At 38.3% G+C, this 13607-nt stretch overlaps 1 protein-coding gene across 2 annotated transcripts in view; it reads left to right on the top strand.

Moving 5' to 3' along the window:
• The window catches only part of ADGRA3 (adhesion G protein-coupled receptor A3), a 130411-nt gene that overhangs the window by 28274 nt on the left and 88530 nt on the right, over positions 1–13607 (top strand). For both annotated transcript variants that reach the window (XM_025385981.1, XM_025385979.1), the window contains exon 2: positions 12630–12701. In XM_025385981.1, the coding sequence (XP_025241766.1) occupies positions 12630–12701 (72 nt within the window). The remainder of the gene's footprint in view (positions 1–12629; positions 12702–13607) is intronic.

The following is a 13607-nucleotide window of genomic DNA, read 5'->3' as shown; positions in this document are numbered from 1 at the left end:
ACTGTTTTACAGAGGACCTGGGACTTTAGCTTTTGGTTGATGTATGAGGTTTTCTTGTTTTACACAGATACCCTTGTGATTAAAAGTATAATTCTGTTAAATGAAAGGTGGTTAAGCTTTTTCTATGAGTTGTAGCTTTCCCTGCACGACGGGGAAAAGATGGGCTAGAAACCAAACCGTCCATGAATCACTTAGCATCCAGAGAGGACATATAAAAGAGGATGGAGGCTCTACTTTTAGGAAATGACCCCTTTATGGCCCCCTAAGTGGATATACAGTGAGCTGCGTCTGTTTACTTTTTCTCCTTTCCTTTCAAAATTCTGTTGAAAACAATAGAAGAAACATAAAAATATGAAAAGAGCCATAACAGGGCTGAAAAATAAGAAAGTTGCTCTAGAGACCCTGGAAGCATTGAGGACACTGTGAAATACATAAAGCACACTCCACAGCAAAGGAACTTACAACCCAACAGAGACGGAAGTGGGAATAACTAGAAAAGTGGATTTTCTTAACAGCATCCTGGATGATTCCCAAGAACTGAAACCATGGGGGGTGGCAACAAAAGTGGCTAATGAGAGCACCTGGCCAGGAATTAATAACCTGAAACAGCTGCTCCAGTTCTGCTATCAGTCTGGCTCTGAGGGGATGGTGGTCCAGTTTGCTTCTGTGACAAGGCCATTTAGCTTAGTTTTAAATAATCTGGGAGATTTGCCAAGGCAGAATATAGTGGGCGACTGTGTAGCAGGAGGAGAAGTCGTAGCGGGTGCCAGGTATCTTTTGTGTCTCCATCTCCATGGATATGCGATTTCTGAACCTAGAAGTAAAGGCAGTTTTGCTCTGTTCATTCACCATTATTTTCATGTGTGCTAAAGAAACCCTCTGCAGCAACTAATAGTGAGCATTCTAGCCCCACATTTGCAAATATGAGCCAGCAACCAAGAAGGATCATCAGACGTTTGAGAAGAAGCCAACAGAATGAGAGGCCACCAAACCAGTCCCATGGAACCACTGGGGAAAAGTTAACACAGGCAAATTCTAATTCATAGTCTCAGATCCAAGAATAGAGCAACTGATTGAAAAAAAAAAAGAAAAATCTCCTGAGAAAGGTCAAGCAAAGGAGTTCTCACAAGTTAAGTGTGGGCTTATAATGTTAAAAAGCTCTGGTGTGGGCCGGGTATGGTGGCTCATGTCTGTAATCCTGGCACTTTGGGAGACCAAGGTGGGTGGATCACTTGAGGCCAGGAGTTCAAGACCAGCCTGGCCGACATGACAAAACCCTGTCAGATATGGTGGCCCATCCCTGTGATGCCAGCTACTCAGGAGGCTGAGGCAGGAGAATTACTTGAACCCAGGAGTTGGAGGTTGCAGTGAGCCGAGATGGTACCACTGCACTCTAGTGGGTGACAGAGCGATACCCTGTCTCAAAAAAAAAAAAAAAAAAGAAGTGCTGGTGTGGGGTCAGTAGGTGGGCTGAAGGGAGAAATGGCAACAACTATAGACTTAAGAAAATTAGTGGTCTGGAAAATTAAGCAGAGGACTTATTCCAAAATTCAAAGCAGGAGGATTAAGATGAGAATTCTGAAGCAGAATTAGGAAATGTGAAGGTTGGAACTAAGAGGTGGAATATCCAGCTTAAGAGCAGATGGAGAAATAAAAGGCAGACTAAACAATTCTTTGATTCAAATATGCCATGAACAGTCAGATGCTTATTTCCAAACAACTTTTCGGCGAGGGAGCCAGAGATGTAATTATTCTTAAGAGCTGGTTTCTCTAAACGTGTACATATTTTTTTCCCACCTCATGAATTGCCACTTCCTTAGCACCTCTGTCACCCTCAGCCTTCTCATTCTGAATCACTTAACCATTTATATTCTACATGGTGTCATTTTAATACAAAACTGTTTACACTTTTTTTTTTTTTTTTGGAAACAGGGTCTCACTGTATCACACAGGCTGGAGTGCAGTGGCATGATCTCAGCTCACTGCAACCTCTGCCCCCTGGGCTCAAGCGATTCTCTCGCCTCAGCCTTCTGAGTAGCTGGGATTACAGTGTGCCACCACGCCGGGCTAATTTTTGTATTTTTAGTAGAGACGGAGTTTCACTATGTTGGTCAGGCTGGTGTCGAACTCCTGACCTCAAGTGATCCACCCGCCTTGGCCTCCCAAAGTGCTGGGATTATAGGCATGAGCTACTGTGCCCAGCCTGCTTACACTTTTTATTTGAAAATAATTTCAAACTTACATGACTATTAAAAGAATAAGAATAATGGGTAGAACCTCTGTATATTTTTTACCCAGATTTACCTGATTTTCCTATATTACTAGCATTTTACCCCCTTATTCTTTTTTCTTTTTATATATGCATGGAAAATATATTTAAAATCATTTTAGGGTATATTGCCTACATCGTAATTGCACAGTTTGTCATAAAAGTAATCTTGACTTTTTCTTTAGCATCTTTAGGTTGTGATAATATAATTTGGATGCCTGTATTAGGTTTTGCATTTTTTTTTTAACTTGGGGTTAATTTAACAAGCTTTAAAAAAATGTAATCATGCATCATTGGAAGTTTAACTGTTTTTCTTAAAAGTTAGCTGGCAGCTTACCAGGGTAGTGAGCTGCTTGAATGATAGTTCTCTATGACACACGAATGAATCCCTCCAGCCTCTCCTAAATGTCAAATTCTGAGAGATTTGATATTCTCTGCCTTTAATTACGCTGTCATAGCATATGCAATCTTCTGTTACACGACTGTTTATTTCAGTGCTGCGTCGTAGTGAAACCTTAATGTATAAACATTAAGCCATAATTAAGGATCCAGACTTAAAATTCAACCACAGTTTTTGTGTGTGCCAACAATGACAACCACTGATAAATGCTTAACTTCCTCCTTTTCCTAACAGCTGGAAGATTCTTTTGCTATCAGTTTTAAGATGGTTTTAAGTTTAGAAGGTCTAACATGTAGAAAAAGTATCTTGGGACACTTTTATTGCAGTATGAAGAGAAAGAATACTAGCCATACTCTGGTAGAATTTCTGATTTCCAAAAAGAATCCCATAAGACTTAGGAAGGAATAAGGCTGGGGCTGAGATGTATATTTCTGATCTGTACCACTGCATGCCAGTAAATTATAGGTGCTATGTCATGTCCTCAGGGAAGGATCTTTGAACATACAAATTTAAACCCAGTTTTATTTTTTATTTCATTCATTCATTGCACAGATGTTGTGGGACCTTGTCTGTTGGGTCTCCTGGGAAGCACATGCCAGGGTGGAGCTAGGAGTTTAAGATGTTTACTAGGGGGAATTACTGTGAAAAATAAAGAGAGAAAACAGAAGCAGGCATGAGAAGTCTTCAGATGGGAACCGCAGGTCTAGCACCTAAGAAAGGAGAGGGGAAGGAAAGGTCTAAGACTGCGTTACAGCTATGAGAAAGGCTCAGCCAGCCCTTTGCAAAGTTCTGGTAGAGATCGTCCACCAGAAGTCTACTAGGTAGAAATGCAGAGTCCCGCTACCACTGCTGTGCTCAGTCATTGGCTGGGGACTGCCTGCAATGTGCATGGCCTCTGCTTGAAAATTGAAAACGGAGGCAGATCCTCTAGACATCTGTGGCTGGGGGCCCTCAGCTAACTGCTGTCCTGCCCCAAGGCCTCTTTTGGAAAGACAGCTGAGTAGGGGCATGTGCCGACAACAGTCACTCATGCTTGACATTGCTGGAATGTTAACTCTGCTGTTTAGTTTGCATGTGAACCTGAGCAAGTTATTGATTTCTTTTGCCTTGCAAATTTTTGGTCATTGTTTTGAAGAAAATAATAATATCTACATCATGGGTTTTGTTTTGTTTTGTTTGAGACAGGGTCTTGCTCTGTGGCCCAGGCTGGAGTGCAATGGCACTGTCATAGCTCACTACAGCCTCGACCTCCTGGGCTTGAGCAGTCCTCTCCACTCAGTCCTCCAAGGAGCCAGGACTACACACTCACACCACCATGCCTGGCTGTTGTCTTTACTTTTTTTTAGAGTTGGAGTCTCACTGTGTTGCCCAGGCTAGTCTCTGTCTCCTGGGCTCAAGCAATCCTCCTGCCTCAGCCTCCCAAATTGCTGGGATTATAGGTATAAGCCACTGAACCCAGCTATATCATAGGGTTCTGGTGAAGAATGATTGAGTATATTCACTGCACAATACGGTCACTCAGATTTCACCATTATGTTCTTTTTTTGTGAGGATGCAATTATGGTCAAATTGGAAAAGATTTCTGTACTTTATGGGTTTTACTTTGTTGTGGGAGAAATGGTAGATACACAAATGCCTGAACAGAGTGATTTCAGATAATGAGAAGTGTTAAAACAAGGTGAGTAGAGTGAAGGCAAAATATTTCTTGACACACAAGAGCTAAAGCATACCACCCAGAATTATTTTCTGCAAAAATGAATGAATGAGTCAATGTGTCCAATCAAAGGAGGAACATTGATGAACCAAGTAACTAACTGTGCTTATGACAAAATGTATTTAATTGCTGATGCCATGTGGAATTAAATGTAATTTTAATATGAAGAATAATCAAATGGATGGAGAATTTTGAGATTCAGTAGATACTGTCATTTTTGCTAGGAAGAATTATTTTAGAAAATAGCATTTTATTTGTATTTATCTGAAAACGGAATAAGCTGAGACAGAGTAAAACAGGAGTTGGCAAACTTTTTCTTTGAAAGATCAATTAGTAAATATTTTAGGCTTTACAGACCAGAATGTCTGTTGCCACTACTCAGCTCTGCTGTCCTAGCACATCCTCAGTGTTTGGTAACTCTTGGTCCTATTAAAATTATTGTAGGAGATACCTTCTGAAAGGGAAAATTTAGGGGAAATCCTTTGTACAAGTCTGTTTTACTGTGTAAAACTTTCACAAAAACATACAAATAAAAAAAAAGCAACCATCAACAATATGTAAACAAATGGGCATGGTTGGTTTTAGCAAACCTTTAAGGGCATTGAAATTTGAATTTCCTACAAGTTTCATGTGTCACGAGGTAGTATTGTTCTGATTTTTTTTCATGTGTTTAAAAATTTAAACACTGTTCTTAGAGGTCTTAGGCTTTAAAGAAAACCAGTAGCTGGTTGGGTTTTTTGGCTTCTGAACTAGAACTTTGAAGAATGTTGGGAGTCACCAGTTTTCATTAGTGGAGTAAATGAAGGAAAGCACTAGAAATTTATTTTTGAGGAGTTAACAGTCCTGATTTTTGCTTATCACAGGTGGCCTTAAAAATTTAGGATGTGTACCAATTGAATTTAGTGACTCACCTGGCCCAAAATCTAGCCAACCTTCCTTTCTTATCTCTTTTTCTTGTACTTGATAAACAATGTTGTAGCAATAGTATATTATTGTACATGCTAAATCTAACACAGTATCAGTTTGCATTAGTACAGTTTGTAAAATGGCAAATCAGAAATGTCAAGGAGTGGAAACTTTTATTGTTTTGAGACAGGGTCTTGCTCTGTCACCCAGGCTGGAGTGCAGTAGCCGGATCATAGCTCACTGTAAACTCAAACTCCTGGGCTCAAGTGGTCCTCCTGCCTTGGCTTTCCAAAGCACTGGAATTACAGGCATACTGGGGCCTCAAAGAGTGGAAACTTAAAATACAAAAATGTATGCCTTGATGTTTCTGTGTGAATACTTAAAGTGCTTCCTCTCCATGTGTCCTACAGCTCTCCATCTTTCTGGTATTTCATTTTGTAGATAGACAGAAGAATTCCATAAAATCCCCTATTATTGGAACCAATGTCAGTATCCAGCAATTAGCTTTTACAGACAGTAGTGCAATGAATAATTTTGTTGTATAAGTATATAATTATATAAGATATAATATGTAATATATTTTGTACAAGTGCAACTATGTCTTTAGGGTAAACTTTCAGAAGAGGAGTAAGTGGATGAAATAGTGTATATATGTGTGTACTTTTATCCTCCATAGTTTTGTTTTGATTTTTTTAATTTTGTTTGTTTTTAAATGACAGGGTCTTGCTATATATCACCCACGCTGATCTTGAACTTCTGGGCTCAAGCAATCCTCCCACCTTCGCCTCCTGAGTAGCTGGGACTACAGGAGTTAAGCTACCATGCCCAGCTGATTGTACTGATTTATAACAAAATATGAGTGGCTCTTTCCTTCAGAATATAAAGTGGGTGATCACATTTCCCCCCCCCCCCACTGTGAAAAGTTATTTGTGGTATCTTGTTTTAATTTGTATTTCCCTCGTGACTGAGGTTGTCATACATCCTTTCATTTGATTGTGATCCATTGGTGTTTATTTTTCCTAAACTATCTGTTCAAGGCTTTTGCTGATTTTTCTTTTTTCTTTTTTTGGCAAAAGATTTTTAAATACTTTAAGTTCTGAGATACATGTGCACAACATGCAGGTTTGTTACATAGGTATACACCTGCCATAGTGGTTTGCTGCACCCATCAACCTGTCATCTACATTAGGTATTTCTCCTAATGCTCTCCCTCCCCTAGCCCTCCACACCTCTACGGGCCCCTGTGTGTGATGTTCCCCTCCCTGTGTCCATGTGTTCTCATTGTTCAACTCCCACTTATGAGTGAGAACATGAGGTATTTGGTTTTCTGTTCCTATGTTAGTTTGTTGAGAATGATGGTTTCCAGCTTCATCCATGTCCTTGCAAAAGACATGAACTGATCCTTTTTTATGGCTGCATAATATTCCATGGTATACATGTGCCACATTTTCTTTATCCAGTCTATCAATGATGGGCATTTGGGTTGGTTCCAAGTCTTTGCTGTTGTGAATAGTGCTGCAGTAAACATACGTGTGCATAGTGTCTTTATTATGATTCTTTGGGTATATACCCAGTAATGGGATTGCTGGGTCAAATGGTATTTCTAGTTCTAGATCCTTGAGCAATTGCCATGCTGTCTTCTACAATGGTTGATGTAATTTACACTCCCATCAACAGTGTAAAAGCATTCCTGTTTCTCCACATCCTCTTCAGCATCTGTTGTTTCCTGACTTTTTTTTTTTTTTTTTGAGACAGAGTCTCGCTATGTCATCCAGGCTGGAGTGCAGTGGCGCGATCTCAGCTCACTGCAAGCTCCGCCTCCCAGGTTCACACCATTCTTCTGCCTTAGCCTCCTGAGTAGCTGGGACTACAGGCGCCTACCACCATGCCCGGCTATTTTTTTATGTTTTTAGTAGAGATGGTGTTTCACTGTGTTAGCCAGATGGTCTCCATCTCCTGACCTCATGAACCACCAGCCTCAGCCTCCCAAAATGCTGGGATTACAGATGTGAGCCACCACACCCACCTCTGACTTTTTAATGATCACCATTCTAACTGTTGTGAGATGGTATCTCATTGTGGTTTTGATTTGCATTTCTCTAATGACCATTTATGATGAGTTTTTTTTGGCCGCATCTATTGGGGAGGTTTTTTTTTCTTAATTTTTTTAAAAGAATTCTTTGTATATTTGGAAAATTAGTCCTTTGCCTTTAATAGGAGTTGAAAATATTTGTTTATCTTTTCACATTGCTTATGGATTAAAAAAAATCATTTTAAAAATGTGTTACATTTTAAAATTTCCTATTTGCTCTTTTCCTTAGTTCTGGGAAATCCTTAGTTATTATGGGTTGTAAATCCGCTTTTCTTGTTTTTCCGTTTTGTCTCTTTCTGAGGCTCATCTCTGCCTTCATCTTCATAGAGTGTTGAACTCTGTCTTCTCTTCTTCCCTGTTAAGGACACTTGCATTGGATTTAGGGCCTACCCTAACTCAGGATGCTCTCCTCTCTAGAACCTTAACTTAATCACAACAACAAACACTCTTTTTCTAAACAAGGTCAGGTTCACAGTTTCACATTCACAGGTTCCAGGGGGTTCCTTTCAACCCACTTCAGCCATTCAACCTGCTACAATAACCCTATTTGATTGTTTATCTGACTTTTCCCTCCAGTGGTTGATGCCCCAAATTATAGCCCCAACATATTTGATCTGAATATTTAGCACTCTTGAAATGTATTTTTAAATTCCTCTCAAAAGGATATTTATTTTGTGACTTCTGCTATACAAGGTGTGGGTGTTGACAGCAGTTTTCCATGACTCACTCCATTCTGGGACTTGCAATAGCAAGCAACTGAGAACTTCTAATACTACTTAATGTTTATTTCTTCTGCTCCATAAACTTTTGATTTTTTTTTTTTTTTTTTTTTTTTTTGAGACGGAGTCTCACTGTGTCTCCCAGGCTGGAGTGCAGTGGCGTGATCTCGGCTCACTGCAAGCTCCGCCTCCCGGGTTCACGCCATTCTCCTGCCTCAGCCTCCCAAGTAGCTGGGACTACAGGCGCCCGCCACCGTGCCCGGCTAATTTTTTGTATTTTTAGTAGAGACGGGGTTTCACCATGTTAGCCAGGATAGTCTCGATCTCCTGACCTCGTGATCCACCCGCCTCGGCCTCCCAAAGTGCTGGGATTACAGGCTTGAGCCACCGCGCCCGGCAACTTTTGATTTTTTAAAAAAGTATGTCTATAGTAAGTCTCACTCCTGTTTTCGTATTCCAGCATAAGCAATATACCAAACTTAAACTTGGTGCTGTGTTAAATAGTAGCAATGGACATCAAAGACTTTCTTACGGTGTTTAAATTCAAGAGACAAGAGCTCCAAGTAGCGTTCCTAAGCATTGTCTATAGATCATGTGGCAGTAACGTCATTAGTATAGAACAGAAATGGGTGTATATGAGCTTTATGACTTCGGTCAAGTTTTATATTTTTCATTTAGTTACCTTCTAGAAAGTTTGAAATTTCAAAGATGTCAGCAAAAATATTGATTATGAATGGGTTTTAGGTTTATAATGATACATGATATTACGCATTTGCTAGTTCCACAGTCCCCCATTTCAAAATTGAGTATAAAAGCTGTCTGCAGAGTAGATTTATTCATACTGATTCTGTTTTCTAGCGCGAAATCCTTAAACACATCAAATAATGTGTAGACTGAATATATTAACTTGAGGTTGTAAACTATATTTTTAAGGTTACAGTTATAACTTTTTAAGTGTGATGAAATGTCTTCCTTTTTACTTTCCTCAATAAAATCTATCATTTCTCGTACTAAAGCTTTTATGACTGAGCAAATGACAGTCCTTTGGCTGAAACATTCCTGAATTGCAGTGAGTGTAATTCAGCCACTACCCTGGCCGTTCTTTATAAGCTACTCATGTTTGGGTTTCATTCTTTACTCAGAAATAGCACACTAACGTCACTGAGGTTGATCGTTTGTGTAGTTTTCATTTCCCTGTTCTTTGGTTTATTTTAAATTCTTAGTCACTGTAAAGTTTGACAGCTTTGCTCATTAAAACTTAATAATTAAATATAGAAAATTAAAGCTAACTGGAAAGGATCTCGGTAATCACTCTAATTTTTTTTTGTCTTAAAAATGAAGTTGAAGTCTACCTAGAAAAGTGAAGTGACTGTCACACAAACTGAATCATTTATTCCTTGTGGGGTTGCAGTTAAAACCCTGGACTCTGAATACAGCACCATTGTTACTTGCACTACTTTTAGTGTCTGTGAAGTTTCTAACGTCAGTCACTATATAAACATTCATTAAATATAAATAAATAAATGTGACTCTTTAATTTCAAAGCATAAATTATTTACTTGTTTTTATTTCTAAGATATACTCAAAATAAACTCAACCTCAAACTGTACTTAGCAATTAAGATTCTTATATTTATTACCAGGAGGAAAAACACTTAAAAAATAAGAGTGTTATTTTAGAGATTTCCAAAGATATTGCAGGATTATAAAGAATAAAATATAAATCAGCCAGGTGTGGTGGCTCACACCTATAAACCCAGCACTTTGGGAGGCCGAGGCAGGCGGATCACCTGACGTCAGGAGTTCAAGACCATCCTGGCCAACATGGTGAAACCCTGTCTCTACTAAAAATACAAAAATCAGCTGGGTATGGTGGTGAGCACTTATACTCCCAGCTCCTTGGGAGGCTGAGGCACAAGAATTGCTTGAACTTGGGAGGTGGAGATTACAGTGAGCTGAGATTGTGCCACTGTACTCTAGCCTAGGCGACTATGTCTCAAAAAAAAAAAAAAAAAACCAAAACCCAAAAAGAATAATAGAAACCTCATCACTAAAATAGTGATCATTTTGATATGTTTTTTTCCCAATTATTATTATTTTTGACTATGCAGAGATTCTTTTCCATCAAGGATATTGGTTTTGGTGTTTGCTTTTTAAAAGCTTGTAAGCATTTTTCTCTTCAGGTCTCCTTTGAAAGAATCATTTTTATTGGAGGCATACAATTTTGTTGTTTGGATGTTTTATAATTTGTTTAACTCTTCTTCTTATAACTGACTTCTTTGGGAGTTTCTAATTTTCGTCTGTTATACGTCATGCTGACATAAAGTCGCTGGAAATACCTTCTGTCAGATTTGGTGAGTGCCCGCTCAGGATAGATAATGTTTGGGATAGCCAGGGTCATAGGCTCTTAGTATGCTCGCCGGGCTGGTTGGCAAATCTTGCTCGAGACGTGAGCTTTGAGTTCATATGTGAGTCTCAATTCTGTTTTGCCTGTGCTAAATAACTGCCAATTAAAAGCAACAACAACAAATCCTTTGCGGTTTTGATTAGAGGAAATTGTATTTTAATCGGAATGTTTTTGATCACCATGTTTTCTCAGTCCCAATGATTGAACACTTATGTTTGCTTTAGTAACTAACAAACAGCTTTGTCGGGTGGCGGGGGGACAGAATACAATCCAATAATATACTTGGATTGTAAGATACATCTGGATTTCAGAAAACATTTTTTAAAAAATTTGTTTATTTCGGTAGATTTTGGGGGAACAGGTGGTGTTTGGTTACATGAGTAAGTTCTTTAGTGGTGATTTCTGAGATTTTGGTGCACCCATCACCCGAGCAGTGTACACTGCACCCAGTGTGTAGTCTTTTATCCCTCACCCACCTCCCACCGTTTCCTCAAAGTCCATTGTATCATTCTTATTCCTTTGCATTCTCGTAGCTTAACTCCTGCTTGTGAGTGAGAACATACCATGTTTGGTTTTCCATTCTTGAGTTGACAGGTCAGAAAACATTAGAAAACATTGAAATGAGGGAGGATGTGTGTCTTAAAACCAAGAAAACAGAATTTGAAACTTAATGAATACTCATTTAATATGTCATGCTTTTTCTAATTCCTCCTACTGTTCGTGAGGTAGAGTTTATTCTTCCCATTTTATCAGTGATGGAACTCTGTTACTGAGAGGAGGTGTGACTCGCCTAAAATCAACATAACTTGAAAGTGATAGAGCTGGGGTGGAAACCCAGGTATGCTCCACTTTAGGAATTCCTAAAAGAAAAGCCTCTGATATGTTAATCTGTAGGGATTTTAAAATTTCACTTAGATCAAAAGAAAATCAAATGTCAAATGGCTATTTTGTTTTAATACAAGGAATCCAAGTTTATTTTAGACAAAATAATAATACCTAAAATCTTCTGACCCAGAGGTATGCTCCATTTACATTTTGTACACAAGAAGTGCTGTGTTGCATTGTCTCAAGAAACACCAGCTCACATTGTACTCATTGTGAAGGGTGCCCCTGAAAGTTATGCAGTGCTGCGTGTGATGGAGAGTTTTCTGCCCCAAATGCCTGTAGTGTGCCTTGTGACCAACATTAGTGTATGTTGAAGAACTTTGCATTTGGAGTAGGAACTGCTGGGTTCAAAACCTGGGTCTGCCATTGGCTAGTGTAATCTTGGGCCCTTTACTTAACTCTTTTGTGCCTTGGTTTTCTCATTTTCCTTACCTTGATATTCCCACTCCCCAATTCGGATAACTAGCATTTTCACCTCATTCATGGATGCTCATTATTGATATTCAGGCTCCAAAAGCGACATAAAGTTACAAAACCTAGAGGGAGTGCCAGATAATATGAAGTCTCTTCTCAGGCAAGTCCGACCTTTGGGATAGGCGCAACTATGACTTCTTTGAGTCAGTTTTTGTTTTCAATTCATTTTTATAAACATTGTCCTAAAGCGTGAGCTATGATACTATGATTCAGCTACCTGTGTTTGTCTGTGAGTGCATGTGAAAAGCATATTTTTACACAAATGGACAGTAGATTTATATATTGTTAAATTACAAATAATATTCAGCATTATTGAAATGATATCTAGAAGATACCTTGTTTCTTTATAAAGTCAGTATTTTACAGGATCATAGATTATGCATTTTTCTGCTAAGTTTCCAGTTGAAAAATGAGTATTCAACTGCATAATTTGATTAATTATATAAATGTACATGGTATGGTATTCTTTATGCTTATGTTGAACTTAGAGCTATTACATATCAACTTTTCTCTCAAAGTTTTGATTATGTGTGATACAAATAATTTAAATGGGACAAGATGCATGGGTAAACTACTTTAAATAGTTGGTTTCTCAGAGAAGGGGGAAGACACTCACTTTTTTTCAGCCATCTCAAACATTCTGGCTAATAAATGATGTCTTGGAATTCCTCATAGGTTTAAACATAATAAGCTAAATTACTTTGATATTGGTAGTGTATATTAGGCAACTTATTATTATTATTATTATTTTTGGTATTTTTTAGGATTCTGAGTAACAATAAGATATCCGAGCTGAAGAATGGCTCATTTTCTGGGTTAAGTCTCCTTGAAAGATTGTGAGTATTCTTTAATTATTATCTCATTATTATTTTGTTTAATGCATTTTCATTGTAAATCTTCATTGTAAATCTGTTACTAAACTCCCAACTATTCAAAATAAAAATTGAGTTTTTCTAACATTTTTTAATGAAAAATTTTAAGAATTTTATTTTAAAAAACAAGTATCTAAATTCTGTAAAGGGCCAGATAGTAAGTAAATTGGGTTTTCACAGCTGGCCACAAGTGACTCACCTCTGCCCTTGAAGTGTGAATGCAACCTTAGATAACATGCCAATGAGTATTGCATAAGACGGTACTTACGAATGATAAATGAATTGATGTGGATGTCTTCCAATAAGTCTTTACTTATACCAGAAGTCATGGACCATACTTTGTTGACTTTGTTTAAGTATGCTAGCTTAAAGCATCTATGCTGTCTTGAAATTCTGTATCTTGAAACATGTATGCTATGTTAGGCCATTCTTGTATTGCTGTAGAGAAATACCTGATACTGGGTAATTTATCAAGAAAAGAAGTTTAATTGGTTTACGATTCTGCAGGCTGTACAGGAAGCATGGAGCTGGCATCTGCTCGGCTTCTAAGGAGGCCTCAGGAAGCTTACACTCGTGGTGAAAGGCCAAGTTTGCATGTCACCATGGTGAAAACAGCAGCGAGGATGTGATGTCAAGGGGAAAAACACTTGTATAAACTTTGATATTTTATTCAGATGTCTTTGAATGTGATATGTTTGTAAATATATATTTTTCTTAGCAATTAGGTCTAGTTTTGCTTATGATATGTCACAGGTAGCACTCATATTTTTGCTTTGGTGAGTTTCAGACAATGGACATTTAATTTACTTGTATTCCGAATGCTATTCTGGGATCACATTTCAATTTCCCCTGTTAACTCATGCATTTAGG

The sequence above is a fragment of the Theropithecus gelada genome, chromosome 5, assembly GCF_003255815.1.
Source record: "Theropithecus gelada isolate Dixy chromosome 5, Tgel_1.0, whole genome shotgun sequence".
NCBI classification, from domain to species: domain Eukaryota; kingdom Metazoa; phylum Chordata; class Mammalia; order Primates; family Cercopithecidae; genus Theropithecus; species Theropithecus gelada.
Note: the sequence above shows the minus strand (reverse complement) of the source record. Positions and strands in the feature narration are given on the sequence as shown.